Source organism: Mercenaria mercenaria, chromosome 4 (genome assembly GCF_021730395.1).
Source record: "Mercenaria mercenaria strain notata chromosome 4, MADL_Memer_1, whole genome shotgun sequence".
NCBI lineage: Eukaryota > Metazoa > Mollusca > Bivalvia > Venerida > Veneridae > Mercenaria > Mercenaria mercenaria.
The window spans coordinates 5,930,877-5,947,087 of NC_069364.1; the positions used below are offsets into that span (position 1 = coordinate 5,930,877).

Here is a 16,211-nt window from a genome sequence, read left to right on the forward strand (position 1 = left end):
CATGGAGGGATTTTGATATATCTTGGCACAAATGTTTACCACCACGAGGCGGAGTGTCGTACGCAAGAACCAGGTCCTTAGGTCTAAGGTCAAGGTCACACTTAGAGGTCAAAGGATACAAGAATAAAAACCTTGTCCGGAGCATTTCTTCTTCATGCATTGAGGGATTTTGATATAACTTGGCACAAATGTTCACCACCATGAGACGGAGTGTCATGCGCAAGATCCAGGTCACTAGGCCTAAGGTCAAGGTCACACTTAGAGGCCAAAGGTCAGATACAAGAATGACTTTGTCCGAAGCATTTCTTCTTCATGCATGGAGGGATTTTGATGTAACTTGGCACAATTATACACCATCATGAGACGAAGTGTCATGCGCAGTTCCCTTCTTTAGAATTATTTCCCTTTGTTGTTACTTTAAATAGCTTTTATTGTAACTTTTTCATTACTAGTCGTAGGGAAAAAGCGAGACCACTTTTCTGTAGTACAACAAACATGCTAAATCCAATTTTGAGGTGTATTTTGACCAGTCTCTTCCTGATAAAGATTTTTGTGTGGACTTGCAATTTTTTTTTTTTTTTAAAGATTAACTTCCCTTAGTTGTTACTATAAATAACTTATATTGTAACATTTTTATAATTGACCCTAGGGAAAAAACAAGACCACTTTTCTGTGGTACAGCATAGATGTTACTTCCCAGTTTTAGGTGTATTTTATTAATTTTATGATATATAAGGTATCTCTACCTAGTAAACAGTTTTTTTGTGGACTTTAAAAAACAAAAGACTTACAATGATTACTAAACAACCACAAAATTAACATTCCATTTGCAAATACAGCTGCTAGAGTAAAGAAATTTGCTTTGACGGGCATATATTGTGACATTCTGGCACTCTTGTTACCTGTTAGCTTTCCATTCCTTCTTTTTACAGTAGCCATATAGAAAAACATCATAGCTATACTCTTCATGAAACTTAATAAAATTTAGTAGTAAACCACCTCACTACTGACTTATTCTTTCTTCCACATCTTAAAACCCCTGATGCGGACCACATCCTTCAATTATGATATGCCCGGTGGGGGGATTAGCCATGTCTGACATGACTCTTGTTTTTATTGGTGTTGTCTTTTACTTCTTGTTTGGTGATTATAATAAATATATACCGAAATCAATTTGATAAATGTTTTACATCGATGCCATACTAGAAATCTGTTGTAAGTTTCCTGGTGAGCCCTCAGTATAAAGGTTTATTTCATAACATTTTAGAATTCCACTATTAAAAGTGTCAGTATGCAGTTTTTATGCCAGTGTGTATGTCCATGCATGTGCTAGGAAGAGGAATTACTCTTTCAATGTTTTATTTGTAAAATATAGTAAATACTGTAAACTTACATATCAGGGTGAAGAAGTCCCAGTGAGAGCACCATCTAGGGCCACAGAAAAACCAGACAAACATGTATACAAGCCACAAGGGTAAGTAAATGCTACTTGGTAATCTAAGAAACAGCTGATAGCTTTTCATGGTTTAACGCTGGTACAGAATTGACAGGAATGGTTGTATAATATTCAATAGAGGACAGTGTACTTAGCATTATTTAATACAGTTGGATGAAGTTTTTTAAGGCGCTGCTTATAATATTTACAAAAAATACCAGTATACCTTTTTGGCTGTATTGGTTAAGGTACCGGTAGTCTTTGGTTTGCTTGACAGACAATATGTCCTGTCAGTGAATAAAGCTTGATACAAGCAATATTGTATTCAGTAAAACAAAGGAAAACATAGTAACCCTGGCAGTTCAGTAAATTGGAAAGGGAAAAAAGCAACTGCCTTGACAAAATTGAACCTATTTTTAGAGAAAATTATCAGAATTTATACACAGTAATTTTGCCCCCGCTGTTGAAATCCTGGGAGACGTAATTACAGTGTTTGAACTGTCCATCCATCACACTTTCTTGTGTTCTCTGAAATTGTTCCTCCTCCACCTCAGATTAATGTGGGGAAATTGGCAGTTACTTGTGGAGAACAGGTTAGTACTGGTACAGAATCCAGGAACATTGGTTAGGTTAACTGCCCACTGTTACATAACTGAAATACAGCATTTTAAACCCGAAACAAACAAACAGTAAGCATTTTCAGGTGGCTCGTCGTACAGTGTCGACATCATTCTTGTTACATTTGTATTTTTGAGTAGGTGCTCTAAACACTCAGCTGCAGAGAGTAATTTGGTTGGGGTTAAAATTATTAAGCAGATTGACAGTTGTAGCAATAGAAGTGTTTGCGACATTTTGATTTGCGTTGGTTTAACACTACCTGTTAAAGCTTGGTCGGACGAGTGTTGGCTTGTCCACAGTGTTAAGCTGTGGGAAGATCAATACAGGAACCAGTTATTTGTATTGATATTTTATTGGTTAAAGCATTACACACTGATGGATTGTAAAATTCCTCAACAGCAACCATAGTTGATTGTCGAACAATCAAAGTAAGCCTAGATGTGAAATGTGAAACTATTTTGAACTAGAAATGATGTCTGTACTTGAGACACTGGTGAAAAAAAATATGTAGGTAAGGACGCATATGGCAAGCCAATTGTCCAATAATTACGTGAACCCTGGTTCACGGTCCAAAAACTAGGATTAACGATCGATAAACTAGGTTTTTCCAACGTAAAACTAGGTTTTTCAAATACTAACCTATATTTTTGAGCGAAAACATCAGATACCGGGCATAAACCATAGTTTACGCTCGTGAACCCTGGTTTACGTTCGATAAACTAGGTTTCTTGATTGAACTGTGAATTTCGGTCGTTATCCTATGTTTATGACCGTATACTTAGGTTTACGAACATGAACCTACGTTTATGAACGTGAACTATGGTTTACGACGTTATCCTATGTTTTCGCTCAAAAAAATAGGTTAGTATTTGAAAAACCTGGTTTTACGTTTGAAAAACCTGGTTTTATTGAACGTAAACCTAAGTTCACGCTCGTAAACCAAAGTTCACGTTCGTAAACATAGGTTCACGCTCGAAAATATAGGTTCAGGTCCGTAAACTATGGTTCACGGTAGAAAACATAGGTTCACGTCCATAAACATAGGTTCATGGCCGTAAACCCATGTTCACGCCCGAAATTCATTGTTGATTCTATAATCCTAATATATCGACCGTAAACCATGGTTTACGTTTAATAAACTAGGTTTCTCGATTGAACTATGAGTTTCGGTCGTTATCCTATGTTTACGATCGTTATCCTATGTTTACGCTCGTAAACCCCAGTTCACGCTTGTAAACCATAGTTGAACTGGGGTTTACAATCGTGAACCTAAATTAATGAGCGTGAACTATGGTTCACGGCGTTATCCTATGTTTTCGCTCGAAAATATTGGTTAGTATTCGAAAAACCTAGTTTTACGTTCGAAATACCTAGTTTATCGATCGTTAATCCTAGTTTTTCGACCGTGAACTAGGGTTCTCTTAACTATTGGACAATTGGCTTGCCATATTGTTATAAATCGATAAACATGGTTTTACGAAGGTAAACTGTAGTTCACAGCCGTAAACCTAGGTTCACGCTCGTAAATATAGGTTCACGACCGTAAACATAAGTTTACAGCCGAAATTGATAGTTGATTTCATAATCCTAGTATATCAATCGTAAACCATGGTTTACGTTCGATAAACTAGGTTTCTCGATTGAACTATGAATTTCGGTCGTTATCCTATGTTTACGACCGTAAACTTGGGTTTACGAACGTGAACCTACGTTTACGAGCATGAACTATGGTTTACGACGTTATCCTATGTTTTCACTCGAAAAAATAGGTTAGTATTTGAAAAACCTGGTTTTACGTTTTAAAATCCTGGTTTATCGAACATAAACCTAAGTTCACGCTCGTAAACCCAAGTTCACGTTTGTAAACATAGGTTCACGCTCGAAAATATAGGTTCAGGTCCGTAAACTATGGTTCACGGTCCATAAACATAGGTTCATGGCCGTAAACCCATGTTCACGCCCGAAATTCATTGCTGATTCTGTAATCCTAATATATCGACTGTAAACCATGGTTTACGTTTAATAAACTAGGTTTCTGGATTGAACTGTGAGTTTCGGTCGTTATCCTATGTTTACAATTGTTATCCTATGTTTACACTTGTAAACCCCGGTTCACGCTCGTAAACCATAATTTTTGAACGTGAACCTATGTTTACGACCATGAACTGGGGTTTACAATCGTGAACCTACATTTACGAGCGTGAACTGTGGTTCACAGCGTTATCCTTTGTTTTCGCTCGAAAATATAGGTTAGTATTCGAAAAACCTAGTTTTACGTTCGAAAAACCTAGTTTATCGATCGTTAATCCTAGTTTTTCGACAGTGAACTAGGGTTCACGTAATTATTGGACAATAGGCTTGCCATAGACGCAGTGTATAAACGTCCTTTATTTATGTTCCAGAATTCCAGGACTTGATTTGAAGTACCTTAAAGAAACAGAAGACTATGTATATAAACCTATAGAAATTGCTGACTACCCACTCAATTCCCCTGGTGACTCTGCACGGACAGATGTCAGGTATGTATTTAGATTTGTTTTCCCCAAAATTCTTTTTTTTAGAACCAATCTTTTGTACTCCCAGCCTTTTACATTTAATAAAGCCTGTCAATGTAGGGAATGTACTGTACAACAGCTGAGAAGAAGTACCTGCTAAGAATGAGTATTAATGATATAATGAAATTATTGCAGATTGTGTTATAATACATCAATGAAGATTAACTCCTGAGTCCTCTCAGTGATAGTTTTAAAAACAAAGGAAACAAACATCTTTATCATTTATGATTGATGTAGATTTTGAAATGAATGTTGACCTGCTTTTCATGGAAGATACGGTTTGGCTGATGTGTCTCGAAATAAACAGTCATGAAGAGTCAGTGGTAGGCTGGGCAATAATCTTTAACCAGTGTTAAAAACAAACTTAAAAGTGTCAACAAAATGTGTTAGAGGTTCTGCTGGGGGACCATGGTAGACCTGTGATATAAGAATGACTATTAATATTCTTTAGCCACCGATGTGACTGTCCTGTATTGTTTCTTTCTCATTGGAGTTACATTGTAATAAGCTGTTAAATTGTATATATTATGCATATGTATAAACATTTTTGCAGGATTCACAAAGTTATGGATTATGAAAGTTCTATGGTATATTACTGTAGTGTATATTATGAAAGTTCTATGGTATATTACTGCGGTGTATATTATGAAAGTTCTATGGTATATTACTGCGGTGTATATTATGAAAGTTCTATGGTATATTACTGCAGTGTATATTATGAAAGTTCTATGGTATATTACTGCAGTGTATATTATGAAAGTTCTATGGTATATTACTGCAGTGTATATTATGAAAGTATTACTGCAGTGTATATTATGAAAGTTCTATGGTATATTACTGCAGTGTATATTATGAAAGTTCTATGGTATATTACTGCAGTGTATATTATGGATTATATATTTTATTAGCCCTGTGTAATCTGACATGTAATACAAATTTTGTTCTGAAAATGCTTCTAAATTCATTTGTGTTCCCTGAAGCTGAAAAGGCTGTTTTTAATTGTTTTTATGATATACAGTGTAATTTATGTGTACGTACTTGCAAGTTGTTTTGTGAAAATGTGTGAAAATACAACTAGCAATATCATATATTCTATAAATGTACTGTATCAAGGTAAAACATGTAGAACCGGTCACCGTGGCCCAGGTCGAAGGTTCGAGCCCCATGGGGAGCGTTCGTGGGGTGGATGTTTGTCATGGGACTCATTCCGAAATGGCCGGTTCGTGAGCCGCGAGCTAGTTAAATGAATGGTTACTGATTTCTATCCGCCTGGCGCCTGGCATAGTGGTAGAAGTTGGGAGGTAATTGGTACGCACAATGAAAGGTGTCTCATAAGTCAAATTGGCTGGCCCTTTCAATAGGGGTGACACTATAATAAACAAGACCTTTACCTTTTACCTTTTACCTGTAGAATGTGTTCTTGTCATTATATGCTACTTCAAAAACTTCTGCTATATCTATAATTATATGCTGTTTCAATTATACTACAGCTGGGGAACAGCAGCATCCACTGCTCGAAGTTACAGACAGCCTAGTGCGGTATGTTATCTTTAGTTGATATATATGATAAAATATATATTGTGGATTTCTTATTTTGTTTTGAAAATTTTATTTCTATAAATTAGTAAGACTCAGAATATTGACTTTAAGTAGTTTATATGAAAGACTAGATACTAGGGGGAAAGCACAAGAAACTTGACAAGTTGAAGTAACTGAGTTTCAGTTAAAGTTCAATGTTTGTTTATAAAGATAGATGCTGTACAGTGAAGTATTATTGTATTTTTAGAGGAGTGCAAGGTCTAGCCGCCCAGTAGGTATGCCTGGACTGGCACTGGGTGATGAGGAAGGTCCATCACCATACACAAACTCCCAGAAACCAACCACACCCAGACCAAAACAGGTATGTGCTGAGTTTAGACATTCACAGCCAGTTAATACATATCAATCCCTTGTATCAATGAACTGAATGTGTGGGGTTTCTGTTACACCAGCTGTAATTAGTCCATTCTAATGATAAAAGAATGCCTTTATGAACTTTTTGTTTAACTTCTTAAATTTAATTGATACCATTTTTATTTACCAAAGCATCTGCATAGTGGGTGTTTTCCAGTTTCAGTTAGCGCATTGGAAGTGCAGCGCTTGGATTTTGAAATAGAAGTAAGCACAGAACTTTAATGTTAATGTTACTTTAGTGCTTAAAGTTATGGCTCAACCTTGACATCTTGATTTTGGCACAGTTTCAGTATCTCGATTTTGTTATTATGTCTCCCCCAGGAGACATATTGTTTTTTCCCCTGTCCGTCCATCCTTCCGTCCGTCCGTCCGTACGTCACACTTCATTTCCGAGCAATAACTGGAGAACCATTTGACCTAGCACCTTCAAACTTCATAGGGTTGTAGGGCTGCTGGATTAGACAACCCCTATTGTTTTTGGGGTCACTCCGTCAAAGGTCAAGGTCACAGGGGCCTGAACATTGAAAACCATTTCCGATTAATAACTAGAGAACCACTTGACCCAGAATGTTGAAACTTCATAGGATGATTGGCCATGAAGAGTAGATGACCCCTATTGTTTTTGGGGTCACTCCGTCAAAGTTCAAGGTCACAGGGGCCTGAACATTGAAAACCATTTCCGATTAATAACTAGAGAACCACTTGACCCAGAATGTTGAAACTTTATAGGATAATTGGCCATGAAGAGTAGATGACCCCTATCGATTTTGGGGTCACTCCGTCAAAGGTCAAGGTCACAGGGGCCTGAACATTGAAAACCATTTCCGGTCAGTAACTTGAGAACCACTTGACCCAGAATGATGAAACTTCATAGGATGATAGGTCATGCAGAGTAGATGACCCCTAACGATTTTAGGATCACTCTGTTAAAGGTCAAGGCCACAGGGGCCTGAACATAGAAAACCATTTCCAATCAATAACTTGAGAACCTCTCGACCCAGAATGTTGAAACTTCATAGGATGATTGTTCATGCAAAGTAGATGACCCCTATTGATTTTGGGGTCACTCTGTGAAAGGTCAAGGTCACAGGGGCCTGAACATTGAAAACCATTTCCAGTCAGTAACTTGAGAACCACTTGACCCAAAATGATGAAACTTCAGAGAATGATTGGTCATGCAGAGTAGATGAGCCCTAACGATTTTAGGGTCACTCTGTTAAAGGTCAAGGCCACAGGGGCCTGAACATGGAAAACCATTTCCAATCAATAACTTGAGAACCTCTCGACCCAGAATGTTGAAACTTCATAGGATGATTGTTCATGCAAAGTGAATGACCCCTAATGTTTTTGGGGTCACTCCGTTAAAGGTCAAGGTCACAGAGGCCTGAACATTGATAACCAGTTCTGATCAATAACTTGAGAACCACTTGACCCAGAATGTTGAAACTTCATAGGATGATTGAACATGCAGAGTAGATGACCCCTATTGATTTTGGGGTCAGTCTATTAAAGGTCAAGATCACAGTGGCCTGTTCATGTAAAATCATTTTTTGGAAATAACTTGAGAACCACTTGACCTAGAATGTTGAAACTTAATAGGATGATTGGACATTCAGAGTAGATGACCCCTATTTATTTTGAGGTCACTTGATCAAAGGTCAAGGTCACAGGAGCCTGAACAGTGACTTGAGAACCACTAGGCCAAGAGTGTTGAAATTTAGCGGGATGACTGGACATGCCAAGTAGATGATCCCTATTGCAGCCAACCATCAGTGTCTCTTTGACTTTCGCTCCTGACCCCTATTGACTTCTTGCCTATAGGACTTTGCATTGGGGGAGACACGCGCTTTTTTACAAAAGCATTTTCTAGTTACACTCTGAATGCTTTGTAAAATTGAAATGTTGTTGGGTGCTTTTGTTGGTCTTTTGAAAACAAAGCAATGTATCAGTGCCTTTACCATTGTTTGTATTTCATTATTATTTTTCCAGCCAACAGCTTGGGATGCCCCTCCAGTTCCTGACCCTGACAATTGTCCCCCACCATCAGAACGACACAGGAAGATGTATAAAGACTATGAGGATGATATGAAGGCAGCCTATAGAAATAAAGGCAAAAATGAATACACTGAGGTATCTGTATATGTAGGAATTCTTAAATGCTTTTTAGCTCAAATGTTTAGTGAATAAGAATTGATGTACCCTACCAGGCATTCTTAAAAACTAAACAAAACAAACAAATTTCATTAATATATTTCACAAGAGGTTATTTCCATGTGTTACTGAACCTTTAGTTTTTAATGATTTATGATTTACAACAAAATAATTTTCTAACATGATCCATTTTGTTTTCCTATTAATCAAAGAAGGCTAAAAACTGTGTGTTATTATTCAACAATTCATTTTTCTGACGTCACAATAGTTACGTCATAGCGTTAGACGGCATAGCGGCTTGCTGGAAAAGAAATCAACACAAATCAGGAAATATGTGACGGATATCATCAAGGACATAGATAATAATCTTTGAAAACGTGTTAGAATCGAAATAATATATCTCAGACAGTGATTTGCTCATGAATAAAATCATTGTCGTTTAGATGCGTATTATTATATCACTTGAGCTGCGCCCTCGTGATATAATTCCTCCGCATCTAAACTCCAAACAGTGATTTTATTCAACGACAAATCACTGTTCGAGATATATTATTTCTTAAATAACTAAAGCCAGTTCTACTTGTGACCATGAACTTTACATCTACTGCATTTTATGAAAAAATGTTTTCAGAAGAGGGCATGCCTGAAGCAAATATAGTTTGGTTATTCTTATTTTAAAACCTCTGGTTAATGTTTTATAGGAAGAAATACAAAAAGTGATTGAAGAAGTAAAAGAAAAACATCCGACCCTTGATGTGAATAGAGAAGATATTGTAGAAAAAAGTTGGACCAAAAGACAGACCCACGCCACTAACCAGTATCTCAAGAAAATGGAGGCTGTATGTATTTTCAGGGTTTTTTTTTCATATTCCGTATTCTAACCACAGGTCACAAATCACTCTGTCAGATCCATAATAAATTCTGTAAAATAGAACTACAACAAATGAAAAAAGCCAGGAACAGTGTCAGTTTTAAAGTGAAACCCAACATTGCTAATAATATAGGGTCATTGTTGAGTTGAAAGCCAAACTGAACAAAATAAACATTATGTTTGATTTACTTCTATCTTTTTCTTATCTTTCAGGAAGAGCTGTTAGAACATAACAAGAAACTGAAGCTGGTTGAGACAGTGATGGTAGATCAACTTTCACGTGCTGTAATCAGTGACCCAGATCAGAATGTAAGAGCACAGATGTCGGCAGGTCGTAGACCAAGAGGGAGTAACAGATCTCTGCATGATTCAAAGTTAGTACAATCACAAGTTATATTTATATGAACAGTTTTTAAGTACAGTGTCAGAAAGTACAGAATAAGTTTGTTTCGTAAATACAACTGTTGTTTTTTTTTTACCACGTAAGTTACACAGTTTAAGTTGGTGGACATAATTGAAATCCATTCACAGAAGTCTTGAGAATTTTACCTTAATCTTTAAAAAAAAATCATTTTAACTTGTACAGTTGTATATAAGACATGGCAGAATTTTTTGTGTTTTCACAGAGTACGCACAGCTGCCACAGCGACAGAAAATTTACTGTCAAAGAGAGTGAGATTTGGAGCAAGGGTTCTTACAAGGTAAGAACTAAATTTCAAGGTTTTGTGGTAATTTGAGTACAATTTACATGTATGTTTTTGAAAGTATATCAGTGTATATATGTATTTGAATGTTTGTCTTTGCCATTACAGAATGTATTTCTTATACTTCGCTCTTAAGATGTTACGCATCTGTTCTGTCAGATCTGTTCAGTTAGGTAATTTCTAAAATGTTTGCTACTTAACCGCCGGCACAACAAAGTCCACCAGAGGACTGTCAGAAGTAAATTAGAATAGACTAACACTGCATTATAGAAATGTTCTTACATCTTTATTTCTGGTATTTTAAAGTATAGAGGAGTGTGTGTTTCTTAATGTATACATGACACTATGAAGCAAGTTTTGCAGAAAGAAGTTCTATAGCAGCATGTTTAAAAGCAATACTGTTCAGTGTTAATTTTGATTTACTGAGCACGAAAATAAAATTTGAAACATTTAAATATTGAAAACTAATGGTTTGTTTGTAGGAATGGCCATGATGCAATTAGAGAGCTTACTGGATTTTTCTTCAGTGTAGATAACACATTGACCATATATGAGTTCAGACAGTTTGGGAAAAGGTAACTGTTATGAAATGAATTGCATGCAAGGATTTAATTTGTTGTAACTGAATCTGTTATTAAGTATGCGCAAAGTGGAGACTTTCTTTCACTCAGTTGTCCATAAATAGCATTGTTAGAGCATTTTGTCAGATGTCTCTTCCAGTTTAAAGGCTCATACATCTTATTGTTGTCAAAAATCTGTATCTTGTATTTATAATTTGAAAATAACGTTAATTTGAATATTGTTGCATTACAATAGATTGTGTTATTTCATTTAGCATTTCTGATTACTTCCCTTTAATATTTTTACACAAAAACCTTAAAAGATTTGCTTTTCTGACAGTTTTATTATGAACTATATATGAGTTGTGCCATGAGAAAACCAACATAGTGGGTTTGCAACCAGCATGGATCCAGACCAGCCTGCGCATCCGCGCAGTCTGGTCTGGATCCATGCTGTTCGCTGACAGTTTCTCTAATTGCCATAGGCTTTGAAAGCGAACAGCATGGGTCCTGTCCAGACTGTGTGGATGCGCAGGCTGGTCTGGATCCATGCTGGTCGCAAACCCACTATGTTGGTTTTCTCATGGCACAACTCATATAATTCATATAACCGAAAGACTTGAATAACCTTAACATGTCAGTGACCATTTTGCTTGTAAAAGTTTGAAACCTTGAATTGAGGGACATCAATTAAAGTGGTTTACACATTTTGTTTTCTATTTCAGTGCCAAAGCATTGCCATTTATCAGTCGTGGTAGATTTTGTCATCTGAGAGGTCCTAGAGAGGGAGAACCTTACACCTTGATTGACATTTGCTCAGTTAGTATAACATCTGGCCTCAAAGCATCGGATTGTCATAAACAATTAGATAATTTATGTAAATATAGCATAGAATTGTTAAGTTATTCAGCCATTCTCATTAAAGCTATGAAGGACAAGAAAGTAAAAACCAATTTATTTCATACTACTGATATGTTTATCAAATTACCATGGCCTTCAGTGCCCTTCACTTGGTTAATCGTTTAGTTTACTATTGGTCAGAGTCCAGATATTCCAGAAATGAATTATGAGGATATTAACCAGAGTGATTTTGAACCATGGTAAATTATATGATAAACCACAAGAAGACCTTGTCTATTTACATTATTATGTGCCTATAGAAATATAATGATAAAAATTATGATGAACTTTTTACATCTCAGTAGTAATGAACCAGACATCATAAAGCAATTTGATATCATAACAGTCTTTCACCAGTTTATGTGTCACACATTGTTTATGGCCAGAATACACAATGCTTGTCTTTCTTTTTTTAACTGACAAATGGATTGAGCCATGTTAGAACTGGGGTTGAAGCATTTAGATATTTTGTTTTCAGGGCCACAACATCCACATACAAACATCAAGTCAACACTCCTTGCCCGCAACATTACAGAAAGTTCCAGAGGTCACATTTAGAATCACAGATGTTGATGAAGACGAGAAAAGACAAATTCTGTATGTCACAGCTTTAGTATATAGATTAGATAATACCCACAATGATTTCATTTCTGCCTATACTTAATTTCAGTAAAACATCAGATATGGAAAAAAGATTCATTTATTAAATAGAATTGCTCACTTATTTTAATATTTAGGTGTTTCTCAATTCTTTCTTTTGTCGCATAATGACATTAAAAACAGTAATCCTTTACTATTCTCATCTACAGAATGACTCCCCTAAGAGGGTGTAGATACTTTTTTGACAACATTCTGAAGGGTTATTAAATCAGTGTATTTTATCTGCCTTTGTAATTTATATTCATTCCTTTCATCAAATAACTGCCATCACTGCCACTTGAATCAGAGGGGGCTAATTCAAGTATCTACTTGTAGCATACATTTCATCCATAATATATCTGTGCTTAATTCTAGACATGCTATAAAGGGTATGCTTATAGTAGAGGAAAAATTGAGTGTGAACTGGCAGTATATATCATGAGAATTTTTTTTCTTTATGTATTTCAGTTTGGATGGTATACCAGTACATGAAAGGGAAGATGTCTATACCAGACTTCATATCCCAAACAAGCAAGAATATACAGAGAAAATGGTGCTCAAAAGTATAAACAGTAGGTGTTTTAAGATCCTGCTCTGGATATTTTCCTTACCTGCAAACTATAGTTCTTCTCAATGATAAGAATTTTAAAAGATAATAAAAGTTTAAATATTCAAATACTTGTTCAGTAGTGCTTTTGTTTTATATGTCCATGCTGCTTATTGATAGGTAGAGTTTTCTGAGTTTAAGATATTTATAAATTGTATTTCATGAAACAAGAAATTTTGTGACAGGTTTTTTCAGTATTTCAAAGTAACATGTTTTTCTGTGAAGTAGAATTACCATAAAACTGAATCTGTGAAATCATTTAATTTTATGGGCATGGACTTTGTGGTTTTGACCAAAGCAGCTATTAAATGATGATATGTTTATTTTGATCTTTAAACATGAAATTAATGAGAATTTTACTGGTTCCTTGGGACTAAATTTTGTGGTTTGACTCAACTGTGAAATCTACAAAAAAATGGTCCTCCACAAATAGTAATAATTTCACAGTATGGACTATATGAACTCGGAATATAATTATAACAAAACAACCTAACTAATTAGAGACACGTTTTAAACTTATTAGGGTTAGAGAGATAAACCATCTTTTCATTAAATCTGTCTATTAAATTGAATTGTGGTTAGTTTAAGCCTGAAGTTTGCTAATATTTCTATTACAGGTAATGTACAAAAGAAGATAAGAAAACGTGCCATAAGAACTATAACTGGTCTGGGTAGGTTCTACAGAAAGGCTGATAGCTCGGGTACAGGTGTACTGTACAGGTTTGAGCTGGAGAAAGGATTGTTTGACTTTCACATTGATATGCCCCCTGAGGTAAAATATTATGTATTATTTGTTTGTCTTATTTGAAATATATTTCGAAGGTTAATTAGGAGACTGACGAATTTCTGTATAAAGAAAGAAAGAAATACCATAACTGTAGAAAGGATATTATTCTTGCTGCTTTTATAAGTTATTGTGTGAGCATTGCCATTTGCAGATGATACATATTAATGTTCTAAACTGTTTTAAATGGGTCATTTGCTTGGTCATAAATAAGCAAAATTAAACCCTCATTGTCAAATTGATTTGTAAGTCTTAGAAAAGAAGATATTGGGGATTTTGGGGATTTGGGACAAAAGTCAACTGAATATATGAGCCGTGCCATGAGAAAACCAACATAGTGGGTTTGCGACCAGCATGGATCCAGACCAGCCTGCGCATTCGCGCAGTCTGGTCAGGATCCATGCTGTTCACTTTTAAAGCCTATTTGAATTGTAGAAACTGTTAGCGAACAGCATGGATCCTGAACAGACTGCACGGATGTGCAGGCTGGTCTGGATCCATGCTGGTCGCAAACCCACTATGTTGGTTTTCTCATGGCGCGGCTCAATAATATTAAATTGTAATGATAGCAGGTAAATGTTAGGCCTGAATGACAGTCTTTATATGCAGTCTTTTCATTGTGTTTCATTAACAATGTTTTCACTTTAAACCGTTACCTGTACTGAAAGGAATGTTACTATTTATTATTTGAGATTGGATTTGCATTTTAAGCTTGACTGTTAAAGGAATAGGTAGAGCTGTTGGACTCACCTGTGCGCTAGCATCCTGATTTGGTTATGTTTTTGTAAACTGGTAGCTCAGTACCCACTGAAGGGAATGGTTTGAAACTTCACTCACTTTTCCACTGTGATGAGCTGATATGCATTCTACAATTTCTTACAAAATTATGCCCCTTTTTCAACTTAATTCAGTTGACAAGACTGTTGAATAGTCGAGCGTTGCTGTCCTCCAACAGCTCTTGTTTGGTGAACCATCTAAGATATTCTTGTATATCTGTTAGCATTTAGTGGATAATGTATTCTTTACAATTTCCTTTTCCCGCTCCAAGTCAAGAATGTGTTGAACGTATATGTAACATGTCAGTTCTATTTACAGACTCTAGATGCATTGTTTGAGATTCTAGATGTTGAGGAGAAAGGAGAACTAGATTACAGTAGATACATGTGGGCTGTTATAGGAAATATGATTGAAGCACGCAAATCTCTTGTTAGAAAGGTAAACTCTAAACAAAACAAATGTTTATATCTCTAATGGTAATAGGGATAATACAGAACCTAGGATATAAAGAAATTTTTTATCTTGACTATTTGAAGAATAGTGAGAGCTGTTCTACCCACCCAGACAGAGTGTTGTTTTCAGGGTGACTGGTTAAGTTTTTGCTTGCAAGTTCATACATGTATGTCGGTTACCATTGCATGTAATGGATTTAAATTTCACACAAGGCTTTCTAGTCATCAAACCTACTGAACTCTTAGGTGAATTCAATTCAAGTTACAGCCCTTTTTCGACTTTCGTTTAAGTTTTGTGTGTGCATGTAATTATCAAGGTGTATCTCGTTAACAACAATATGTATTTTATTGAAACTTCACATACTTAAATAACTAAGTAACATAACTCTTGGCTAAATTTAATTCAATTTATGGTCCGTTTTCAACTTAGAAAATTCAGTTCAAGTTTTGTGTGCAATTAAATATCAAGCTGTATCCCAGTAACAACTTCTTGTATTTGGATTAAAACTTAAAGGTCCAATACTAAGGAAAGTGAACATTTTAATTTCTTTTAAAAAGCACAGAAACTATTTCATTTTATTGGAAAATGAAAGTTGGTATGTAGAAATTTGAAATAAATCGCAGTATATGTACAATTATTTTTAGCTCGACTATTCATAGAATAGTGAGCTATTGCACTCGCCCATGCGTCGGCGTCCACGTCGGCGTCTGCGTCCCGATTTTGGTTAAGGTTTTGTATGTAAGCTGGTATCTCAGTAACCACTTGTGGGAATGGATTGAAACTTCACACACTTATTCACTGTGACAAACTGACTTACATTGCACAGGTTCCATAACTCTATTCTGCTTTTTTACAAAATTATGCCCCTTTTTCGACTTTTTTGGTTAAGGTTTTGTATGTAAGCTGGTATCTCAGTACTTACTAATGGGAATGGATTGAAACTTCACATGCTTGTTCACTATCATGATCTGACATGCACTAAGCAAGTCCCATAACTCTACTCTCTCTTTTTTCAAAATTATGCCCCTTTTTCGACTTAGCAGTTTTTGGTTAAATTTTTGTATGTAATCTGATATCTCAGTATCCACTAATTGGAATGGATTGAAACTTCACACACTTGTTCACTGTCATGATCTAACATGCACTGTGAAGGTCCCATAACTCTACTTGGCATTTTTACAAAATTATGCCCCTTTGACTTAGC

At 35.8% G+C, this 16,211-nt stretch overlaps 1 protein-coding gene across 1 annotated transcript in view; it reads left to right on the forward strand.

Moving 5' to 3' along the window:
* LOC123552633 (calcyphosin-2-like) overlaps positions 1-16,211 on the forward strand; it is a 33,376-nt gene that overhangs the window by 12,057 nt on the left and 5,108 nt on the right. The window contains exons 3-16 of the mRNA XM_053540276.1: positions 1,401-1,474; positions 4,456-4,572; positions 6,099-6,147; positions 6,395-6,508; positions 8,551-8,691; positions 9,414-9,551; positions 9,797-9,957; positions 10,210-10,284; positions 10,770-10,862; positions 11,573-11,666; positions 12,226-12,344; positions 12,855-12,958; positions 13,611-13,765; positions 14,873-14,992. Of these exons, the coding sequence (XP_053396251.1) occupies positions 1,401-1,474; positions 4,456-4,572; positions 6,099-6,147; positions 6,395-6,508; positions 8,551-8,691; positions 9,414-9,551; positions 9,797-9,957; positions 10,210-10,284; positions 10,770-10,862; positions 11,573-11,666; positions 12,226-12,344; positions 12,855-12,958; positions 13,611-13,765; positions 14,873-14,992 (1,554 nt within the window). The remainder of the gene's footprint in view (positions 1-1,400; positions 1,475-4,455; positions 4,573-6,098; positions 6,148-6,394; positions 6,509-8,550; positions 8,692-9,413; positions 9,552-9,796; positions 9,958-10,209; positions 10,285-10,769; positions 10,863-11,572; positions 11,667-12,225; positions 12,345-12,854; positions 12,959-13,610; positions 13,766-14,872; positions 14,993-16,211) is intronic.